Genomic DNA, 22,185 nt, shown 5'->3' on the forward strand with positions numbered 1-22,185 from the left:
AAAAAGCTTATTTCTCTAAAGTTTGTTGCACAGATTTGTTTACTGCCCTGTAAATTAGAATTTCTCCTTTGCCAAGATAATCCATCCACCTGACAGGTGTGACATATCAAGAAGCAGAATAAACAATATGCTCATCACACAGGTGCAACTTGTGCTGGGGACAATAAAAGGTCTGTCACATGGAATTGACGCTGGAGAGACGAAGCAGTTACGGGGAGTAAAACATTTAATATATAACGGACATTACACGAGACAGGAACAGCGACAGGTAATACAAAACAAAAAACAATTGTTTCAAAAGCGGGGAACAGAGCTTGGGAACTGACAAATATAGGGGAGGTAATAACAGGTGATGAGTGAATCCAGGTGAGTCCAATATCGCTGATGCGCATGACGAGGGAAGGCAGGTGTGCGTAATGGATGATAGGACTGCATGATGCAGGGCAGCCTGGCGCCCTCAAGCGCCAGGGGGGGAAGAGCAGGAGCAGACGTGACAGTACCCCCCCTCTAGGGGTGCCACCCGGTGTCCCACCTGGGCGAACTGGGCGAGACATGGGCGCTGGGCAAGCCGGTTGGGGCGTGGAAGACCAACGAACCGAATCCAAAACAAAAAACAAACAAAAATACTCCTGGACCGGGCTGGGCGAACAAGATCTGACGATCCTGCTGTGGCCCAACATGGGATGGGCGCCAACCGGGGCAAGGAAACCTCTCGAGCCAGTTAGGGCGACCGTTACGCAGGTACATCAACCGTTACGCAGGTACATCCCGCTGCTTCATGTGTGGGCTTCTGCTTTCTGTCACAAGGAATTGACGCTGGAGAGACGAAGCAGGTACGGGGAGTATATATAACGGACATGGAACGAGACAGGAACAGCTTCAGCAAACAGGTAACAAAAACCAAAAAAACAATTAATGCAGAAGCGGGGAACAGTGGTGGGGAACTGACAAATATAGGGGAGGTAATAACAGGTGATGAGTGAGTCCAGGTGAGTCTAATATCGCTGATGTGCGTGACGAGGAAGGCAGGTGTGCGTGATGGATGATAGGAGTGCGTGAAGCAGGAGCAGATGTGACAAGGTCACTCCAAAATGTGCAGTTTAGGCACACAACACAGGTGTCTCAAGTCGAGGGAGCATGCAATTGGCATGCTGACTGCAGGAATGTCCACCAGAGCTGTTGCCAGATAATTGAATATTAATTTCTCAACCATATAAGCCACCCCCGACGTCATTTTAGAGAATTTGGCAGTATGTCAAACGGGCCACACAACCACAGACCACGTGTATGGTGTTGCGTGGGCGAGAGGTTTGCTGATGTCATCGTTGTGAACATAGTTCCCCATGGTGGCGGTGGGGTTATAGTATGGGCAGTGTCATGACTGACCACGAGAATCCAAATAGGTCAGATCAGGTTTGCAATGAATAACTTCAAATTCCAAATCATGTCCAATCAATTTAAAATTGACCACAGGTGGACTCCAATCAAGTTGTGGAAAGATCTAAATGATGATCAATGGAAACAGGAGCACCTGAGCTCAATTTTGAGTCTCATAGCAAAGGGTCTGAATACTTATGTAAATAAGATTTTTGTTTATTTTTAATACATTTGCAAAAATGTCAAAATCTGTTTTCGCATTGTCATTCTGGGGTATTTTGTGTAGATTGATGAGGATTTTTTTTATTTTTACATTTAATCCATTTCAGAATAAGGCTGTAACATAAAATGTGGAAAAAGGAAAGGGGTCTGAATACTTTCCGAATGCAATGTATCTGTATTCCCAGTCATGTGAAATCCATAGATTAGAGCCAAATTAATTTATTTCAATTGACCGATTTGCTTATTTGAACTGTAACTCAGTAAAATCTTTGAAATTGTTGCATGTTGCGTTTATATGTTTGTTCAGTATAGTTTGAAGCCGACATAATGGATATCACATAACGAGAGGTGCTCAAATAAACGTAGCTCAAGTAATGGGAGTAAATAGCATTCTGCATAGTAGTACAGTGTGTGACATTTTGAAAATGTAGTCATCAAAGATTGGATTAGAGCTGTCCCCGACAACAACAAAAACAATTGTTGACTGAGAGACATCTGTTCTTTCGACCAATTGATTGGTCGAAATCATAAAAAGGGAATTTTTCTATATACTGTACAGACAGACCCTATTTTTTTTATAAAATCACCTATATGTTGGCTACGGAGTCGTCTGATGCTTTAAACACTGCGATTAAAAATGAAGACACACAAATTACTAAATAGGGAGCCAGAGATCAATAACCATACCAGAAGAAAAAAACCTGAACCTGACTTTCGGCAGATTCTTCCGTTACGCTCCTGAAGTTGCCGGTAATGGGTTACACCAGTGGTTGGCAACCTTTTCCATTTGGAGTACCAAGTTATTGTGCCATTTCTACATGACCTGCGTGGCAGTTATGATTTTCATAGGCTCATTTTCGTGGAACAGTTTTATATAATTTATTAAAACAGTCTTCATATCTCAAAATTAATGTGATTTGGTTAATCAATATTACATTTAAATGAAGATTATACAAATGTAAAAGTAACTTCTATTGCAATTGGCAATATATAGCCCACATAGAGCCAATAAACAAAAACATTGCAGCCAGCAGATATAAAATATCCTGATAAAAATAAATATCCTATAAATCACATTGGCTCAGCATGGCCTGTCTGCAAGGAACTTGAAACATTGTATCAACTATTAACTTGGTCAAGCCCAAAGCTCCTGCTAGCAAACTTGCAACATTGTATAAAATATTCTAGGCCTCTAGAGTTTCCCACTGGACAGAGAGACACAGCTGTAAGATAAGAAGTAATCAAGTAGGACGATTTTATGACATTTCCACCGGATCAGAGCATTAAGTTTTTCCCCTTTCATGCTAAGTGGTTATCGAAAGGGAGAGATCTGGAAAGATTTTTCAAATAGGCTACGTTGAGGAACTATTGTCATTCTTAGTAAAAAATACAAATAAATAAAATATTCATTTGCTGTTTGAGGTGAAGAAAACATTACTCTGAGAAGCTCCATGGTGGTGGAGAGTTAAGACAATCAGAAATAGTATCAGATCCCCAAATGGGCACATTATAGGACAACGTTTACACGCAGGCCAGGTAGCCTAGGTAGCCAGGTAGCCTAGGCCTACTTCTATATGTAATCAGGTGCATGTCCATACTCATGATTGACAAGAGCGCTCCAAACAAAACTCTTAAATGGAATGAATTAAACCAAAACATTCTCACAAGTGTAGCCTAGGTTGTGTGCACTGCAAACAACGCGTCCACTCCTACAATGACAACGGTAAAAATGTAATAATAATATATTGAATGCATTAACAGAAATTACCATAACCAAACAAGCATTGTAGATGAGAAATTATGGTTATTAACAGTAAATGTACTACTGATGCTACTGGTGTGCCATCCCAGTGTGTGTGTGTGTGTGTGTGTGTGTGTGTGTGTGTGTGTGTGTGTGTGTGTGTATGTGTGTGTGTGGTGTGTGTGTGTGTGTGGGTTGGTTCTTCAATCCTTGTTGGGACCTAAGATCCCCAAAAGTCCCCACAAGGACGGAAAATTCTCCCTTGTTGGGACATTTCCCACGTCCCCATGAGGACAAAGGCTATTTTAAGCTTAAGTTAAGTTTAGGGTTAGGGAAAATTGGATTTTGAATGGAAATCAATTTGAGGTCCCCATGAGGATAGAAGAACAAAACTGTGTATGTAGCCAGGCTGTCTGTTTGTGGGTGGTAGGATTGATCCAGTGTCCTAGCTCAGTAAAGCCCAGTAAATCCAGTGATCTGGCTGGCTGCAACGCACAGCTTCAGACATGTCAACAAGCACACGGATCAACACTCAATCACACACACTTTCACATAAACACAAACATATCCCTCCTCTCTCCAGCTCCTTTTCTCAACTCCCATCATGATTAAGCATTCCTCTAGAGTCTAAACTCTACAAGCTTCGCAAACACTCTGGCCTACACAAAATGGACTGGCAGGTAAAAGACAGAGCGACAGAGAAAAGGTTGCTGTTGCATCATCTCAACTCAGATAATCAAAAGAGAGCGAACAGCTACTGCAACATTGGCAGTCAAAGGGAGAGCAAAGTAGGCAAGTGTGTGTGTATGTGCATGACTGCATATTGTGCGTGTGATCGACTGATGTTCTACACACACAATGACTACATCATCTGCAGTGAGAGCCAGTGGGACCCGTGGAACTATTAAGAAGTGCCGTTTCTGGCTGTTGGTTGCCATGGTGACACACCCAATGGTATAAGAGTGGCAGCGTTCGGAAGAGATAGGCCAGGGGATATAGCTAATGAATAGGCAATCAGGTTGATTAGTTCCATCCTGGAGGGGTTTGCTCCATTTCACACTGTCTCTGGAATTAGAGGCTGCTTTTAGTTGAGCAAGTGAGGGTCTTGTACATGATCGCTCATGTGCCACAAGTACAAGGGCGCGCACACACACACACACACACACACACACACACACACACACACACACACACACACACACACACACACACACACACACACACACACACACACACACACACACACACACACACACACACACACACACACACACACACACACCCTGTACTCCTCTGATAATGCCTTACAGAGGTCTATTGAGGGGTTTGAATAGAGACTTTGTAGAGGTAAGAAAGGGGACACAGCAGACCCAACACACACCCTGGGTCTAAGTAGAAGCTTTAGAGAACACATAGAAGAGATGCATTACACAAGACTATAGCCCCTTCATACACACACTACAGACAGACCCAAACCCCTCCATTCATTCATCAATCACTAGAGCCCATCGGTATGTGTGGTAGACAGGAGAAAGCTCAATGGACTTCTATAGTGATTCCATTCAAAAGGCACTTCTTTAACCTATGGTGTAGGCAGGATAGGGTATGGGGTTGTGTGTGTTGAGTTGAGATGTTTTTTTATTTTTTATCACAATAAAAATAAAAAGGTGCAATGAAATGTGTTGTTTTACAGGGGTCAGCCATGGTAGTATGGCACCCCTTGCCCCTGGAGCATATTAGGGTTAAGTGCCTTGCTCAAGGGCACATTGCCAGATAGTCAATAAGATTCTTGCTACGTAAGCTTAACTTTCTGAACATTCGAGACGTGTAGTTCACTTGTCATTCCAATCTCCTTGCATTAGCGTAGCCTTTTCTGTAGCCTGTCAACTATGTGTCTGTCTATCCCTGTTCTCTCCTCTCTGCACAGACCTTACAAACGCTCCACACCGCGTGGCCGCGACCACCCTAATCTGGTGGTCCCAGCGCGTACGACCCACGTGGAGTTCCAGGTCTCCGGTAGCCTCTGGAACTGCCGATCTGCGGCTAACAAGGCAGAGTTCATCTCAGCCTATGCCTCCCTCCAGTCCCTTGACTTCTTGGCACTGACGGAAACATGGATCACCACAGATAACACTGCTACTCCTACTGCTCTCTCCTCGTCCGCCCACGTGTTCTCGCACACCCCGAGAGCTTCTGGTCAGCGGGGTGGTGGCACCGGGATCCTCATCTCTCCCAAGTGGTCTTTCTCTCTTTCTCCCCTTACCCATCTGTCTATCGCCTCCTTTGAATTCCATGCTGTCACAGTTACCAGCCCTTTCAAGCTTAACATCCTTATCATTTATCGCCCTCCAGGTTCCCTCGGAGAGTTCATCAATGAGCTTGATGCCTTGATAAGCTCCTTTCCTGAGGACGGCTCACCTCTCACAGTTCTGGGCGACTTTAACCTCCCCACGTCTACCTTTGACTCATTCCTCTCTGCCTCCTTCTTTCCACTCCTCTCCTCTTTTGACCTCACCCTCTCACCTTCCCCCTACTCACAAGGCAGGCAATACGCTTGACCTCATCTTTACTAGATGCTGTTCTTCCACTAACCTCATTGCAACTCCCCTCCAAGTCTCCGACCACTACCTTGTATCCTTTTCCCTCTCGCTCTCATCCAACACTTCCCACACTGCCCCTACTCGGATGGTATCGCGCCGTCCCAACCTTCGCTCTCTCTCCCCCGCTACTCTCTCCTCTTCCATCCTATCATCTCTTCCCTCTGCTCAAACTTTCTCCAACCTATCTCCTGATTCTGCCTCCTCAACCCTCCTCTCCTCCCTTACTGCATCCTTTGACTCTCTATGTCCCCTATCCTCCAGGCCGGCTCGGTCCTCCCCTCCCGCTCCGTGGCTCGACGACTCATTGCGAGCTCACAGAACAGGGCTCCGGGCAGCCGAGCGGAAATGGAGGAAAACTTCGCCTCCCTGCGGACCTGGCATCCTTTCACTCCCTCCTCTCTACATTTTCCTCCTCTGTCTCTGCTGCTAAAGCCACTTTCTACCATTCTAAATTCCAAGCATCTGCCTCTAACCCTAGGAAGCTCTTTGCCACCTTCTCCTCCCTCCTGAATCCCCCCCTCCTCCATCTCTGCAGATGACTTCGTCAACCATTTTGAAAAGAAGGTCGACGACATCCGATCCTCGTTTGCTAAGTCAAACGACACCGCTGGTTCTGCTCACACTGCCCTACCCTATGCTCTGACCTCTTTCTCCCTCTCTCTCCAGATGAAATCTCGCGTCTTGTGACGGCCGGCCGCCCAACAACCTGCCCGCTTGACCCTATCCCCTCCTCTCTTCTCCAGACCATTTCCGGAGACCTTCTCCCTTACCTCACCTCGCTCATCAACTCATCCCTGACCGCTGGCTACGTCCCTCCCGTCTTCAAGAGAGCGAGAGTTGCACCCCTTCTGAAAAAACCTACACTCGATCCCTCCGATGTCAACAACTACAGACCAGTATCCCTTCTCTCTTTTCTCTCCAAAACTCTTGAGCGTGCCGTCCTTGGCCAGCTCTACCGCTATCTCTCTCAGAATGACCTTCTTGATCCAAATCAGTCAGGTTTCAAGACTAGTCATTCAACTGAGACTGCTCTTCTCTGTATCACGGAGGCGCTCCGCACTGCTAAAGCTAACTCTCTCTCCTCTGCTCTCATCCTTCTAGACCTATCGGCTGCCTTCGATACTGTGAACCATCAGATCCTCCTCTCCACCCTCTCCGAGTTGGGCATCTCCGGCGCGGCCCACGCTTGTATTGCGTCCTACCTGACAGGTCGCTCCTACCAGGTGGCGTGGCGAGAATCTGTCTCCTCACCACGCGCTCTCACCACTGGTGTCCCCAGGGCTCTGTTCTAGGCCCTCTCTTATTCTCGCTATACACCAAGTCACTTGGCTCTGTCATAACCTCACATGGTCTCTCCTATCATTGCTATGCAGACGACACACAATTAATCTTCTCCTTTCCCCTTCTGATGACCAGGTGGCGAATCGCATCTCTGCATGTCTGGCAGACATATCAGTGTGGATGACGGATCACCACCTCAAGCTGAACCTCAGCAAGACGGAGCTCCTCTTCCTCCCGGGGAAGGACTGCCCGTTCCATGATCTCGCCATCACGGTTGACAACTCCATTGTGTCCTCCTCCCAGAGCGCTAAGAACCTTGGCGTGATCCTGGACAACACCCTGACGTTCTCAACTAACATCAAGGCGGTGTCCCGTTCCTGTAGGTTCATGCTCTACAACATCCGCAGAGTACGACCCTGCCTCACACAGGAAGCGGCGCAGGTCCTAATCCAGGCACTTGTCATCTCCCGTCTTGATTACTGCAACTCGCTGTTGGCTGGGCTCCCTGCCTGTGCCATTAAACCCCTACAACTCATCCAGAACGCCGCAGCCCGTCTGGTGTTCAACCTTCCAAGTTCTCTCACGTCACCCCGCTCCTCCGCTCTCTCCACTGGCTTCCAGTTGAAGCTCGCATCCGCTACAAGACCATGGTGCTTGCCTACGGAGCTGTGAGGGGAACGGCACCTCAGTACCTCCAGGCTCTGATCAGGCCCTACACCCAAACAAGGGCACTGCGTTCATCCACCTCTGGCCTGCTCGCCTCCCTACCACTGAGGAAGTACAGTTCCCGCTCAGCCCAGTCAAAACTGTTCGCTGCTCTGGCCCCCCAATGGTGGAACAAACTCCCTCACGACGCCAGGACAGCGGAGTCAATCACCACCTTCCGGAGACACCTGAAACCCCACCTCTTCAAGGAATACCTAGGATAGGGTAAGTAAGGGTAAGTAATCCTTCTCACCCCCCCCCCAAAAAAGATTTAGATGCAAGTGGCTGTTCCACTGGATGTCATAAGGTGTATGCACCAATTTGTAAGTCGCTCTGGATAAGAGCGTCTGCTAAATGACTTAAATGTAAAATGTAAATGTTTTTCACCGTGTTGGGTATTTGAACCAGCAACCTTTTTCTTTACTGGCTCAATGGTCTAACCGCTAGGCTAGAGTACATGACGTCCTAGAGTACTTGAGCTTTTTCTTGTTGACCTGGGGTTAAGGATTAAAGGTTAAGGTTAGGGTGGTTAAGATCAACATTAGAGGTTAGAAAGTGCTGTAGACTACATTCTCGCCAGAACATCATGACAACCATGTATTCTGGAGTCAGCTACAGTATGTTGAGATGCATTCATTCCTCACCTCTCAGAGCATGTGTGGAGTGGAGTGTGTGTGTGTGTGTAGCGTGTGTGTTGAGCGTGTCCTTTCCACATCAGCACACGTGTGAGATGTGTATAAAGGCCAGAACAACCCATTTACGTGGTTGTATTGTATTGTTGTATGTTTCAGTTATGTAATGTATTGATTGTTGCTGCCTTCTTGGCCAGGTCTCCGTTGAAAAAGAGACTGGGTCTCAATGGACTTTTCCTGGTTAAATAAAGATTTAATTTTTAAAAAACGTTTCCACACCTCTGACATGAACATGTGTTTGTGTGTGTGCCGGTGCGTGCGTGCGTGCGTGTTTGTGTGTGCATGCTTGTAGGTGGTTGTTTTGGACTGTCGTGACTGAAATGTTAAAGTATCGTCTATTTCAGACGTACTAATATCAGGTGATTTGAATGTCTGGTCACCTATTGTTTGACTGTCTTCCGCCCAATGCTGATCTTTTGCCCAATTATTGTTGCAGTATAAGGACAGTATGGTTGCACACGTGCACACAGACACGCCCCCCTCCCCCCAACTATGGATCCCAGATCCAAGGACACTGATAATACGCACATTAATCTCCATGACTATGGAAGCCTTTGGGCATCACAACACAGTATAATAATATTCCATCAACATGACCCAGGTAAAGGCCACTAAGCCGCCAAGGCCACTGCTATCCAGCTTAAACTATACAGTAAGTGCTGTTGGATTGGCTAATTAACTCGCAAATGCCAAAGCTGTAAATGCACAGTGTAATACTAATCAATGTAGTGCAATGAACAAAATAGCAATTATAGTTACTGGGAATTAACTAAAATATGCGATAGACTAAAAAAAATATTATACTGAGCAATTCAAGAGATCTCTTACACACTCTCCATCAGAGAGCCCCTATTGGCTCAGAGCAGTGAGCCCGAAAGGTCTTAGAAGAGGTTCATTATTGCTAGAACGTGGCTTAAGCTATTTATTAATTCTTATAAAATATTGTACACTCTGCAGTGGGGACATAGAGAAAAGGTGAGTGGAGGATAAACTAGAAACAAATGAGCTGAAAGCTAATGCTTTGAATGAAGAGATTTGTTAATAAACTTGTTGAGCTGCAGACTATTTACAAAAATAACTGATTGGATTTATATACCGCTTTTCCAGATGCACAAAGTGCTTAGAACAGGGGTAAAATAGACAACTATAATCAACTCTTGATTTTTCTTTACAAATCTCTCTACTGTAATTACCAGAGACTGCTCTGATAATGACATGCAAAGTCTGCGTCCCAAATAGCACCCCATTACCTTTATAGTGGACTACCTTTGACCATGACTATAGGGCTCTGGTCAGAAGTAGTGCACTATGTAGGGAAAAGGGTGCCATTTGGGACAAATCCTCTATCTGCAATCCCAATTGTGCAGCTGCCAGACAGCGAGACACAAGAAACGAGAGGACACTTACTTCTTCCTGGTCTCGTATCTGCCTGTTGATCCAAGACTCTGTAGAGGATGAAAAGAGAAGATCATAATTTTGTATGTTTGAGCACGGAGCTACGAATGCATAATACAACATCAATTCATGGGAAATTCCATTCTACATAAATTGTCTCAGTAAAGTGGATCAATATTTAGCCAATAGTGCCCCTACCCTTCAGTTCCCTTAGTTTTCCTGGAAAGACCAGATGTAAAGGCTACGTGGTAAAGGTTAAATAGTAAACCAGTATGCATCTCACTGAACTAAAACTGTGTTGGGAAAGCAGGACATATGTGGACAACTTCCGCAGAGAATGGACAAATTAAGAAAAAGAGGAGTTGATTGATTGGAAAATGATTCACTGAGTACAAACCAGGGGATAACACAGTCAAGCAAATCCACTTGTTTCCAACGTGGTCCCATGAAGTGAAACGTAGGATGTAGATATTATTCTCTTCAGATGACCTTCATACAATATTAACTGGTTTTACACTACGTGGCCAAAAGTATGTGCTCACCGAACATCTCATTCCAATATCATGGGCATTAATATGGAGTTGATCTGTTGGAACATCGATGTAGGGACTTGCTTCCATTCAGCCACAAGAGCATTAGTGAGTTTGGGCACTGATGTTGGGCGATTAGGAATGGATCGCAGTCAGCGTTCCAATTCATCCCAAAGGTGTTCGATGGGGCTGAGGTCAGGGCTCTGTGCAGGCCAGTCAAGTTCTTCTATAAACCATTTCTGTATGGACCTCGCTTTGTGCACGGGGGAATTGTCATGCTGAAACAGGAAAGGACCTTCCCCAAACTGTTGTAACAAAGTTGGAAGCACAGAATCGTCTACAATGTCATTGTATGCTGTAGCGTTAAGATTTCTCTTCACTGGAACGAAGGGGCCTAGACCGAATCATGAAAAACATTCTCAGACCATTATTCCACTGAACTTTACAGTTGGCCTATGCATTCAGGCATGTAGCGTTCTCCTGTCATCTGCCAAACCCAGATTAGTTTGTCAGACTGCTAGATGGTGTAGTGTGATTCATCACTCCAGAGAATCCAATGGTGGCGAGCTTTACATCACTCCAGCTGACGCTTGGCAATGCGCATGGTGATATTAGGTTTGTGTGGCCATGGAAACTCATTTCATTACGCTCCCGACAAACAGTTAATGTGCTGACGTTGCTCCAGAGGCAGTTTGGAACTCAGTAGTGAGTGTTGCAACCAAGGACAGACTATTTTTACGCACAATGCGCTTCAACACCTATGAGCTGCTTAGCGGTTGTTGCTCCTAAACGTTTCCACTTCACAATAAGAGCACCGATAATTGACCGGGGCAGCTCTAGCAGAGCAAACATTTGTAAAACTGACTTATTGGAAAGGTGGCATCCTATGACAATGCCATGTTGAAAGTCACAAGGTCTTCAGTAAGGCCATTCTACTGCCAATGTTTGTCTATAGAGAATGCATGGCGGAGTGCTCGATTTTATATACCTGTCAGAAATGGGTGTGGATGAAATAGCCAAATCCATTAATTTGAAGGGGTGTCCACACGCTTTTATATATACTGTGCATTCAGAAAGTATTCAGACCCCTTTCCATTTTCCACATTTTGTTATGTTACACCCTTATTCTCATCAATCTACAAACAATACCTCATAATGACAAATTGAAAACAGGTCTTCGAAATAAATAAAACAATTCTAAACAGAAATACCTTATTTACATAAGTATTCAAACCCTTCGCTATGAGACACGAAATTGAGTTCAGGTGCATCCTGTTTCCATTGATCAGAGTCCAGCTGTGGTTACATTCAATTCTACACCTGCATTGCTTGCTGTTTGGGGTTTTAGGCTGGGTTTCTGTACAGCACTTTGAGATATCAGCTGATGTACGAAGGGCTATATAAATACATTTGATTTGATTTGATTTGAATGGACATGATTTGGAAAGGTCCCACAGTTGACAGTGCATGTCAGAGCAAAAACCAAGTCAGGAGGTCAAATTAATTGTCCGTAGAGTTCTGAGACAGGATTGTGTCGGGGCACAGATCTGGGGGAGGGTACCAAAACATTTCTGCAGCATTGAACGTCCCCAAGAACACAGTGGCCTCCATCATTCTTAAATGGAAGAACTTTGGAACCACCAAGACTTTTCCTAGAGCTGGACGCCCGGCCAAACTAGGCAATCGCGGGAGAAGGGCCTCGGTCATGGAGGTGAACAAGAACCCAATGGTCACTCTAACAGAGCTCCAAAGTTCCTCTGTGGAGATGGGAGAACCTTCCAGAAGGACAACCATCTCTGCAGCGCTCCACCAAATCAGGCCTTTATGGTAGAGTGGCCAGACAGAAGCCACTCCTCAGGAAAAGGAGCATGACAGCCCACATGGCGTTTTCCAAAAGGCACCTAAAGGTCTGATGAAACCAAGATTGAACTCTTTGTCCTCAAATGTCAAATGTCAAGTCTGGAGGAATCCTGGCACCATCCCTACGGTGAAGCATGGTGATGGCAGCATCATGCTGTGGGGATGTTTTTCAGCAGCAGGGACTGGGAGACTAGTCAGGATCGAGGGAAAGATGAACGGAGAAAAGTACAGAGACATCCTGTCACGACATCCGCCAAAGTCAGTTCCTCTCATTACATTTCCCTCATTACTTGTCATGTATTTAACCCTCTGTTCCCCCATGTCTGTGTGTGTAATTGTTTATTGTCAGGTTGGCACTCTTCCTGCTGGTTTGCGCCGGGTTATATTTTAGACCCGTGCTTTTTGACAGCCTGTACTTTGTACTTTGTTATTTTGTACTTAGTGCTGTCTCACTTGTTCTGGGGGCATTTGATTTGTGACGCGGCTGCATTCTATTCATTTATTGCCTCAGTAAAGTGCCTTGTCCACTCATCTCTGCTCTCCTGCGCCTGACTTCCTATGCACCAGCTACACTCACACCTTGACAGATCATTGATGAAAACCTGCTTCAGAGCGCTCAGGACCTCAGACTGGGGTAAAGGTTCACCTTCCTACAGGTCAACGACCCTTAGCACACAGCCAAAACAACGTGAGTGGCCCAGGCAGAGCCAGGTCTTGAAATCGATCGAACGTCTCTAGAGAGAGCTGAAAACAGCTGTGCAGTGACGCTCCCCATCCAACCTGACAGAGATTGAGAGGATCTGCAGAGAAGAATAGGAAAAACTCCCCAAATACAGGTGTGGCAAGCTTGTAGCATCATAACCAAGAAGACCCGATGCTGTAAAGAGTCTGAATACTTAAGTAAATGTGATATGATAAATTTGCAAAAATGCCTAAAAACCTGTTTTCACATTGTCATTATGGTGTATTTTGTGCAGATTGATGAGGGGGGAAACAATTTAAAACATTTTACAATAAGGCTGTAACATATCAAAATGTGGAAAAAGTCAAGGGGTCTGAATACTTTTCGAATGTAGGTTTACTGAGTAAGCTCAAGGGTTTCTATGGTTTTATATGGCTATATAGAACAAACTAGTTTCCTTGTATTCAGTTATTGCTGACGACGTCACTGTACACTATACAGTATTTCAATTAAAGAACATATTCCAAGAAACAATTCATTACACAAACACATCTTCCAATTGAAGAGAGACATTTTCCAAGAAACAATCATGAACTAATGCACTGGTGGCAGGGGGTAAATGCTCTGTTGTCGTAACAACGTGGCAGAATGCCGAGGGAAAATGACTATAATTTTAGCTGTGTGTACATTACGCTGACTTTAATAAACAGAAAAGACACAACCTTACTTATCGAAACAGGGATTTCTATTAGACGATGGACAACGACGTTCAATTTAATTATATCCCATTATATTCACCTCTCTTCTATTTAAGCAATAAGGCCAGAGGGTGTGTAGTATATGGTCAATATACCACAGCTAAGAGCTGCTCTTAAGAACGACGCAACACGGAGTGCCTGGATAGTCTTTAGCCCTGCTATATTGGCCATATCTCACCAACCCAGAGGTGCCTTACTGCTATTATATACTGTTTACCAACATAATTAGAGCATTAAAAATCATTTTGTCATACGTGGTATGTGGTCTGATTTACCATTGCTGTCAGCCAATCAGATTTCAGGGCTCGAACCACCCAGATTACATTCTGTTTTATTCCAGTGCCTTCTCTGATGTGTTTCGGTGTGCTGTGTTGTACCAGTGTGTTTGAGCAGCAGTATAATGGATGTGCTGTGTTCTCTTTGTAAGGACAGATTATGTGTCTCCTGCCAGCTCTAAAATGAGACTATCGCTCATCAAACCACTACATGAGAAGAGTGGGAGCTGTAAGCAACACACACACACACACACACACACACACACACACACACACACACACACACACACACACACACACACACACACACACACACACACACACACACACACACACACACACACACACACACACACACACACACACACACACACACACACACACAGTCGTGACTCTGAAATCATCCAAACCTCAATGCCCTCTCACATCGCTGTCGGCTACATGTCCGTCCCTGCGCAGTCTGCTGGGAAAGTAGTAAGAAGTAATAAATAACCTAACAACACAGATAATACATTATAGAAAGAGATCAAAATGTTATATTTATAAAAGTCTAGGCGGTTATACTGCAGGGCACATGCACATAGGTCAACATATCTGTCGCTCTCTTTCTTTCCCTCGCTCTTTCTCCCATGTTCTTTCTCCTTGTATAGCCTTGAAGCTCTCTGGAGTGGAATATGGTGTATTCTTCTCCCGGGGTAAGACGATTCAGAGTATGGCTAGTTGAGATAGCGTCAGCAGCAACTAGCAGCCAGGGCCGGCTCTTGTGTACCTCCTAATGAAGTGGTTCTAACAAGAATAAGAACAATGTCCTAATGTTCATGGTACTGCGTCAAAAACCAGGGCTCCTGTGAGGTCTGCACATGTTCTTAACTCGTGCTGTTTTGTAAAGACCCGACCCTTTTGTCCTAGGAGCGAAAATTTCTTCATGGTCATAGTTCCCTCACAATGAATGATATATTTTATCAGGCCATGTGCTTTAGAAAATGTTAAGTGTACAGCTTGCATTACAGCCTCCACATGTCCATCTGTCGCAACAGGTTATAGTGCAGAGCTACAGCAGGAGCATACCTAAACAGGTGTTGTCCGTCTGTCCATCTGTTACAGCTAAAGGTAGAGCTAGGTGTGCATACTAAAACAGCCCATAGGTAATGTTGTCCATCTGTCTGTCTGTCTGTCCCAGTGGAGGTATAGTGCTACCTCTGCATTCTGAAGTGAGAGGGAGGGATATTTAATACCCCAAGTGTCCCTATGCTGTTCAATAATAAACCACTTTGAGCACTTAAAATTCCCCTTTCAATTGAATCCATTATAATTTACATTAATAAAGCAATTACATGCATCGCACACTGTATACCAGGGTCAGAAATAAGCCTGCCCATAAGACACACTCCACTGAATTAATAAGGAGGATGTCATTCTCATATGTAGTTTTTTGGTGCATTCTATACCCTATGGGCCCTGGTCAAAAGTACTGCACCATTATGGGTCATTGTACAGAAGTGGTGCAAATTGGGTGTTTTAACTTTCAGCACACGTCTTACTGTATGTCACGTATACATTATACTACTCACACACTTTGTTTGTATTGCATATTTGAAATACTTACCTGAATTCCTTAACACCCCACAACATGAGTTACTACGGAAACATAGTGGAAAAGGTGCAATAAAGGTAAAACAATGCACAGTAGTGACCATTTTCATTAACTTTCTATTACAGATTAATTGTAGAAATAGAATTTGCATACATAAAAATACAAATAACTAAAAGCACGGTTTTTAGCCTGATTTCAAAACATTTACATTTCATTTTGAGAAAATGTATCTCTATAATAGTTCTCTGTAAAATGTAAAATGTTGATTGTATGAATCTGAAACTTGTTGACTGGCTGAATTATGTTGTTAGATGTTTAAATGATTACGTTATCTATATTTATTTTGGCAAGATAACAAGTGTTTTGGTGTCAAGTATCAATCATAGTGATAAATGGAGGACTCTAGATGAATATAACTCATTTTAGAAAAGACATGGTCCTTGATGGCATCCAGCATTTAAAAGTAGTCAACTAGGTGGAGATTCCTATAGGTTGAGATTGATCAGCCAATGATCATAGAGCAGGGATGGGCAACTCCAGTCCTCGGGGCCGGAGTGGTGTCACACTTTTTCCCTATCCCTAGCAAACACAACTGATTAAACTAATTGCATTCTAATCTGAAGATCATGATTAGGTGATTATTGGAGTCAGGTGTGTTAGCTGGAGCAAAACACCAATCAGGCCCTTGAGGACTGGAGTTGCCCATCGCTGTCATAATGCATTGTCTTGTTCAAATTGAGCTGCCTTTAAAGGCTAAGGTAATATCCACGAGCCAAGACTTATACCGGGACATTGGTCCCAAGATTCAGTCCAAGAGCCAGTGAGTCGAGACCATGACAAGTTAAAACCAAATGTATGTGGTCTTGTGTGGTCTCAAGACCAAGACATCAAGAGTCCATTGGCCCTTTTTTACATTGTAAGAAACTCAAGTAGAGTAAACTCTTCAGCCTGAAGAGCATTTGCAATGTCGGCCACTGATATTGGGCGATTACACCTGGCTTGCAGATGGTGTTCCAATTCCTCCCAAAGGTGTTCGATGGGGTTGAGGTCAGGGCTCTGTGCAAGTCAGTCAAGTTCTTCCACACCGATCTTGACAAACCATTTCTGTTTGGACCTCGATTTGTGCACAGGGGCATCGTCATGCTGAAACAGGAAAGGGCCTTCCCCAAACTGTTGCCACATAGTTGGACGCACAGAATCGTCTAGAATGCCATTGTATACTGTAGCGTAACTTCACTGGAACTAAGGGGCCTAGATCGAACCATGACAGACAGCCCCAGGAAATGATTCCTCCTCCACCTAACTTTACAGTTAGTCACTATGCATTCAGGCTAGTAGCATTCTCCTGGCATCCACCAAATCCAGATTTGTCCGTTGGACTGCCAATGATGAAGCATGATTCATTACTCCAGAGACCGCATTTCCACTGCTCCAGAGTCCAATGGCAATATTTGGCATTGCGCATGGTGATCTTAGGCTTACATGCATGCGGCTGCTCGACCAGGGAAACCCATTTCATGACGCTCCCAACGAACAGTTCTTGTGCTGACGTTGCTTCCAGAGACCGTTTGGAACTCAGTAGTGAGTGTTGCAACCGAAGACAGATGATTTTTATAACCTACATGCTTCAGCCCTCGGCGTTCCGGTTCTGAGAGCTTGTGTGGCCTACCACTTCGCGGCTGAGCCGTTGTTGCTCCTAGACATTTCCACTTAACAATAAGAACACTTACAGTTGACCGGGGCAGCTCGAGCAGGGCAGAAATTTGATGAATTGACTTGTTGGAAAAGTGGCATCCTATGACGGTGCCACATTGAAAGTAACTGAGTGCTTCAGTAAGGGCCATTCTACTGCCAATGTTTGTCTATGGGGATTGCATGGCTGTGTGCTCAACTTTATACAACTGTCAGCAACGGGTGTGGCTGAAATAGCTGAAATCCACGAATTTGAAGGGGTGTCCACATACTTTATTTGTGAATGACAGAGGCTGTGGTACAGTGGTTCTTGATTGAAAAGTTGCATTGTACGGTAGTACAGCTTGCGGGCTGCCGGCAGAATTCTATGGCACGTTACTTAAGTGTAAACTAGTGTTGCAATTAATGCTAGTTAGTGCTAGTTTGACCACCAGAGGGCATCTATGAGAATTATTTGACTGTTTTTAAAATTGTCTGTAATAGAGAATTTAAAACCTTTTTAATTCAGAGAAAAATGAAAAACTAAATCCTCAGGGTTTCCGTCAGGAAAATATGGCGCTGTGCAACGTGACTGGTCGGGAGTAGGCTACTAAGTGGCTGCGAGTGAAGAGAAAAATAATCGTAACATTTCCACACCCTAATTATATGCTAACAAATACCCAAATGGAGATTCAGTGAAAATGAAAATCTCATTGATTTATCAAGACCAGTCTCCATGCTTTTCTCAGAGCAGCTGAAATAGTTGAACACACACGGGTATGCTACTGCTTCAAATCCTATTATAACAATTGGACGAATTTGGGTGTTCCAGTAGGCAACAGTTTGTTGCCTTCATTAATGTACTTTAATCCAATATTTCTGTCATTCAGTGATATTTATTCCCATAATAATTCATTATGGATCCATCCAGAAAAAAAATGAACGCATTTGGTGGACTCTGTAAGCGTCTATTTTCCTGCTGAGAGCCCATCAAGGGTGCATGGCTTCTTTTGTATTCTTAAAAAGAACTCCAGCACAGAGAACAGAAAGGAGCCTTGAATAATTAAACATGCTTGTAAAATACTGTTAGACATGAGGATTATGTTCACGGACAGTGCTATTTGCCTGTGTTACGCTGTACACGAAAGCCCTGGAAAATGAACAGGCACACTAGGCTACAACACTGTAAAGTAGGCCTAATAATGCTAAAAATAATGCTTAAATAAATCGACTGGTGGTCTTTACTGTATGCTGCACATTTTTACATTGTATTCCATTTACAGCGAGACTATTCAAGCCATCGACTCACTGATGGTTGAAGACCATTTACGATCGGCAAAGGCAATCTGGAATCTGCTGGCATCACCTCACAACATCAACATCGCTCTTATCACAGTCAAAAGACATTTGAAGAAACTTGAGTGGACTTATGGAAAGTGTGTGTATATATATATACACACACACAGTTGAAGTCGGACGTTTACATACACTTAGGTTGGAGTCATTAAAACTTGTTTTCAACCACTCCACAAACATCTTGTTAACAAACTATAGTTTTGGCAAATTGGTTAGGAAATCTTCTTTGTGCATGACACAAGTAATTTTTCCAACAATTGTTTACAGACAGATTATTTCACTTATAATTCACTGTATCACAATTCCAGTGGATCAGAAGTTAACATACACTAAGTAGACTGTGCTTTTAAACAGCTTGGAAAATTCCAGAAAATGTCATGGCTTTAGAAGCTTCTGACAGGCTAATTGACATCATTTGAGTCAATTAGATGTGTATCTGTGGATGTATTTCAAGGCCTACCATCAAACGCAGTGCCTCTTTGCTTGACATCATGGGAAAATATTTTAAAAATGAGCCAAGAACTGTAGACCTCCACAACTCTGGTTCATCCTTGGGAGCAATATCCAAATGCCTGAAGGTATCACGTTCATCTGTACAAACAATAGTACGCAAGTATAAACACCATGCGACCACGCTGCCGTCATACCGCTCAGAAAGGAGACGCGTTCTGTCACCTAGAGATGAACGTACTTTGGTGCGAAAAGTGCAAATCAATCACAGAACAAAAACAAAGGACGTTGTGAAGATGCTGGAGGAAACGGGTACAAAAGTATCTGTATCCACAGTAGAGGTCGACCGACTAATCGGAATGGCTGAAAACAATCAATCTTAACATAATCACTAGTTAACTACACATGGTTGATAATATTACTAGTTTATCTAGCTTGTCCTGCGTTGCATATAATCGATGCGGTGCCTGTTAATTTATCATTGAATCACAGCCTACTTCGCCAAACGGGTGATTTAACAAACACATTTGCGAAAAAAGCACTGTCGTTGCACCAATGTACCTAACCATAAACATCAATGCCTTTCTTAAAATCAATACACAAGTATATATTTTTAAACCTGCATATTTAGTTAATGTTGTCTGCTAACATGAATTTCTTTTAACTCTGGAAATTGTGTCACTTCTCTTGCATTCTGTGCAACAGAGTCAGGGTATATGCAGCAGTTTGGGCCGCCTGGCTCGTTGCGAACTGTGTGAAGACCATTTCTTCCTAAGAAAGAAAGCTAACTTCACCAAACGGGGGATGATTTAACAAAAGCGATTTTCTAAAAGAGTACAATCGTTGAGCGAATGTACCTAACCATAAACACCAATGCCTTTCTTAATATTAATACACAGAAGTATATATTTATAAACCTGCATATTTAGTTAAAAGAAATTCATTTTAGCAGGCAATATTAACTAGGGAAATTGTGTCACTTCTCTTGCGTTCATTGCACGCAGAGTCAGGGTATATGCAACAGTTTGGGCCGCCTGGCTCATTGCAAACTAATTTGCCATAATTTTACATAATTATGACAAAACATTGAAGGTTGTACAATGTAACAGCAAATTTTTGACTTATGGTTGCCACCTGTTAGATAAAATACGTAATGGTTTCGTATTTCACTGAAAGAATAGACGTTTTGTTTTCGAAATGATAGTTTCCGGATATGACCATATTAATGAACTAAGGCTCGTATTTTTCTGTGTGTTATTATATTATAAATAATTTGATAGAGCAGTCTGACTGAGCGGTGGTAGGCAGCAGCAAACTCGTAAGTATTCATTTAAACAGCACTGTCTTGGACAATCCCCCCCCACCTTTATTTAACCAGGGAAGGTTGGTTGAGAACAAGATATCATTTGCAAGATAAAGCATAGCAATTCCACACATACAACAACACAGAGTTGGAGCAAGATAGATAAATAAATACAGTATGGGGATGAGATAGATAGATGAGCAGATTACAGATGCCTATGTACAGGTGCAGTGATCTGTGAGCTGCTCTGACAGCTGGTGTTGAAAGTTAGTGAGGGAGATATGAGTCTCCAGCTTCAGTGATTTTTGCAGTTTGTTCCAGTCATTGGCAGCAGAGAACTGGAAGGAAAGGCGATCAAATGAGGAATTGGCTTTGGGGGTGACCAATGAGATATACCTGCTGGAGTGCGTGCTACGAGTGGGTGCTGCTATGGTGACCAGTGAGCTGAGATAAGGTGGGGCTTTACCTAGCAGAGCCATTTAGATCACCTGTAGCCAGTGGGTTTGGCGACGAGTATAAAGTGAGGGCCAACCAACGAGAGCGTAAAGGTCGCAGTGGTGGGTAGTGTATGGGGCTTTGGTGACAAAACGGATGGCACTGTGATAGACTGCATCCAATTTGTTGAGTAGAGTGTTGGAGGCTATTTTATAGATGACATCGCCGAAGTCGAGGATCGGTAGGATGGTCTGTTTTACGAGGGTATGTTTGGCAGCATGAGTGAAGGATGCTTTGTTGTGATATAGGAAGCCGATTATAGATTTAATTTTGGATTGGAGATGCTTAATGTGAGTCTGGGAGAAGAGTTGACAGTCTTAACCAGACACCTAGGTATTTGTAGTTGTCCAAGTACTCTAAGTCAGAGCCGTCCAGAGTAGTGATGCTGGACGGGCGGGCAGGTGCGGACAGTGATCGATTGAATAACATGCATTTAGTTTTACTTGCATTTAAGGGCAGTTGGGAGGCCACGGAAGGAGAGTTGTACAGCATTGAAGCTTGTCTGGAGGTTAGTTAACAAAGAGTCCAAAGAGGGGCCAGAAGTATACAGAATGGTGTCGTCTGCGTAGAGGTTGATCAGAGAATCAACAGCAGCAAGCGCGACATCATTGATGTATACAGAGAAGAATGTCGTCCCGAGAATTGAACCCTGTGGCACCCCCATAGAGACTGCCATAGGTCTGGACAACAGGCCCTCCGATTTGACACACTGAATTCTATCAGAGAAGTAGTTGGTAAACAAGGCGAGGCAATAATTTGAGAAACCAAGGCTGTTGAGTCTGCCAATAAGAATGTGGTGATTGACAGAGTCGAAAAACTTGGCCAGGTCAATGAATACGGCTGCACAGTAATGTCTCTTATCGATGGCGGTTATGATGTTGCTTAGGACCTTGAGCGTGGCTGAGGTGCATCCATGACCAGCTCTTAAACCAGATTGCATAGCGGAGAAGGTACGGTGGGATTCGAAATGGTAGGTAATCTGTTTGTTAACTTGGCTTTCGAAGATCTTAAAAAGACAGGGTAGGATAGATATAGGTTTGTAGCGGTTTGGGTCTAGAGTGTCACCCCCTTTGAAGAGGGGGATGACCACGGCAGCTTTCCAATCTTTGGGAATCTCAGATGATACGAAAGAGAGGTTGAACAGGCTAGTAATAGGGCATGCAACAATTTCGGCAGATCATTTTAGAAAGAGAGGGTC

The 22,185-nt window shown here is 43.9% G+C and overlaps 1 protein-coding gene across 5 annotated transcripts in view; it reads right to left on the bottom strand.

The window, feature by feature from the left end:
• Nucleotides 1-22,185, bottom strand: part of ankfn1 (ankyrin repeat and fibronectin type III domain containing 1) — a 236,824-nt gene that overhangs the window by 152,904 nt on the left and 61,735 nt on the right. For all 5 annotated transcript variants that reach the window (XM_052473466.1, XM_052473478.1, XM_052473470.1 and 2 more), the window contains exon 7: nt 10,026-10,063. In XM_052473466.1, coding sequence (XP_052329426.1) covers nt 10,026-10,063 — 38 coding nt within the window. The remainder of the gene's footprint in view (nt 1-10,025; nt 10,064-22,185) is intronic.

The sequence above is a fragment of the Oncorhynchus keta genome, chromosome 2 (genome assembly GCF_023373465.1).
Source record: "Oncorhynchus keta strain PuntledgeMale-10-30-2019 chromosome 2, Oket_V2, whole genome shotgun sequence".
Classification (NCBI taxonomy): domain Eukaryota; kingdom Metazoa; phylum Chordata; class Actinopteri; order Salmoniformes; family Salmonidae; genus Oncorhynchus; species Oncorhynchus keta.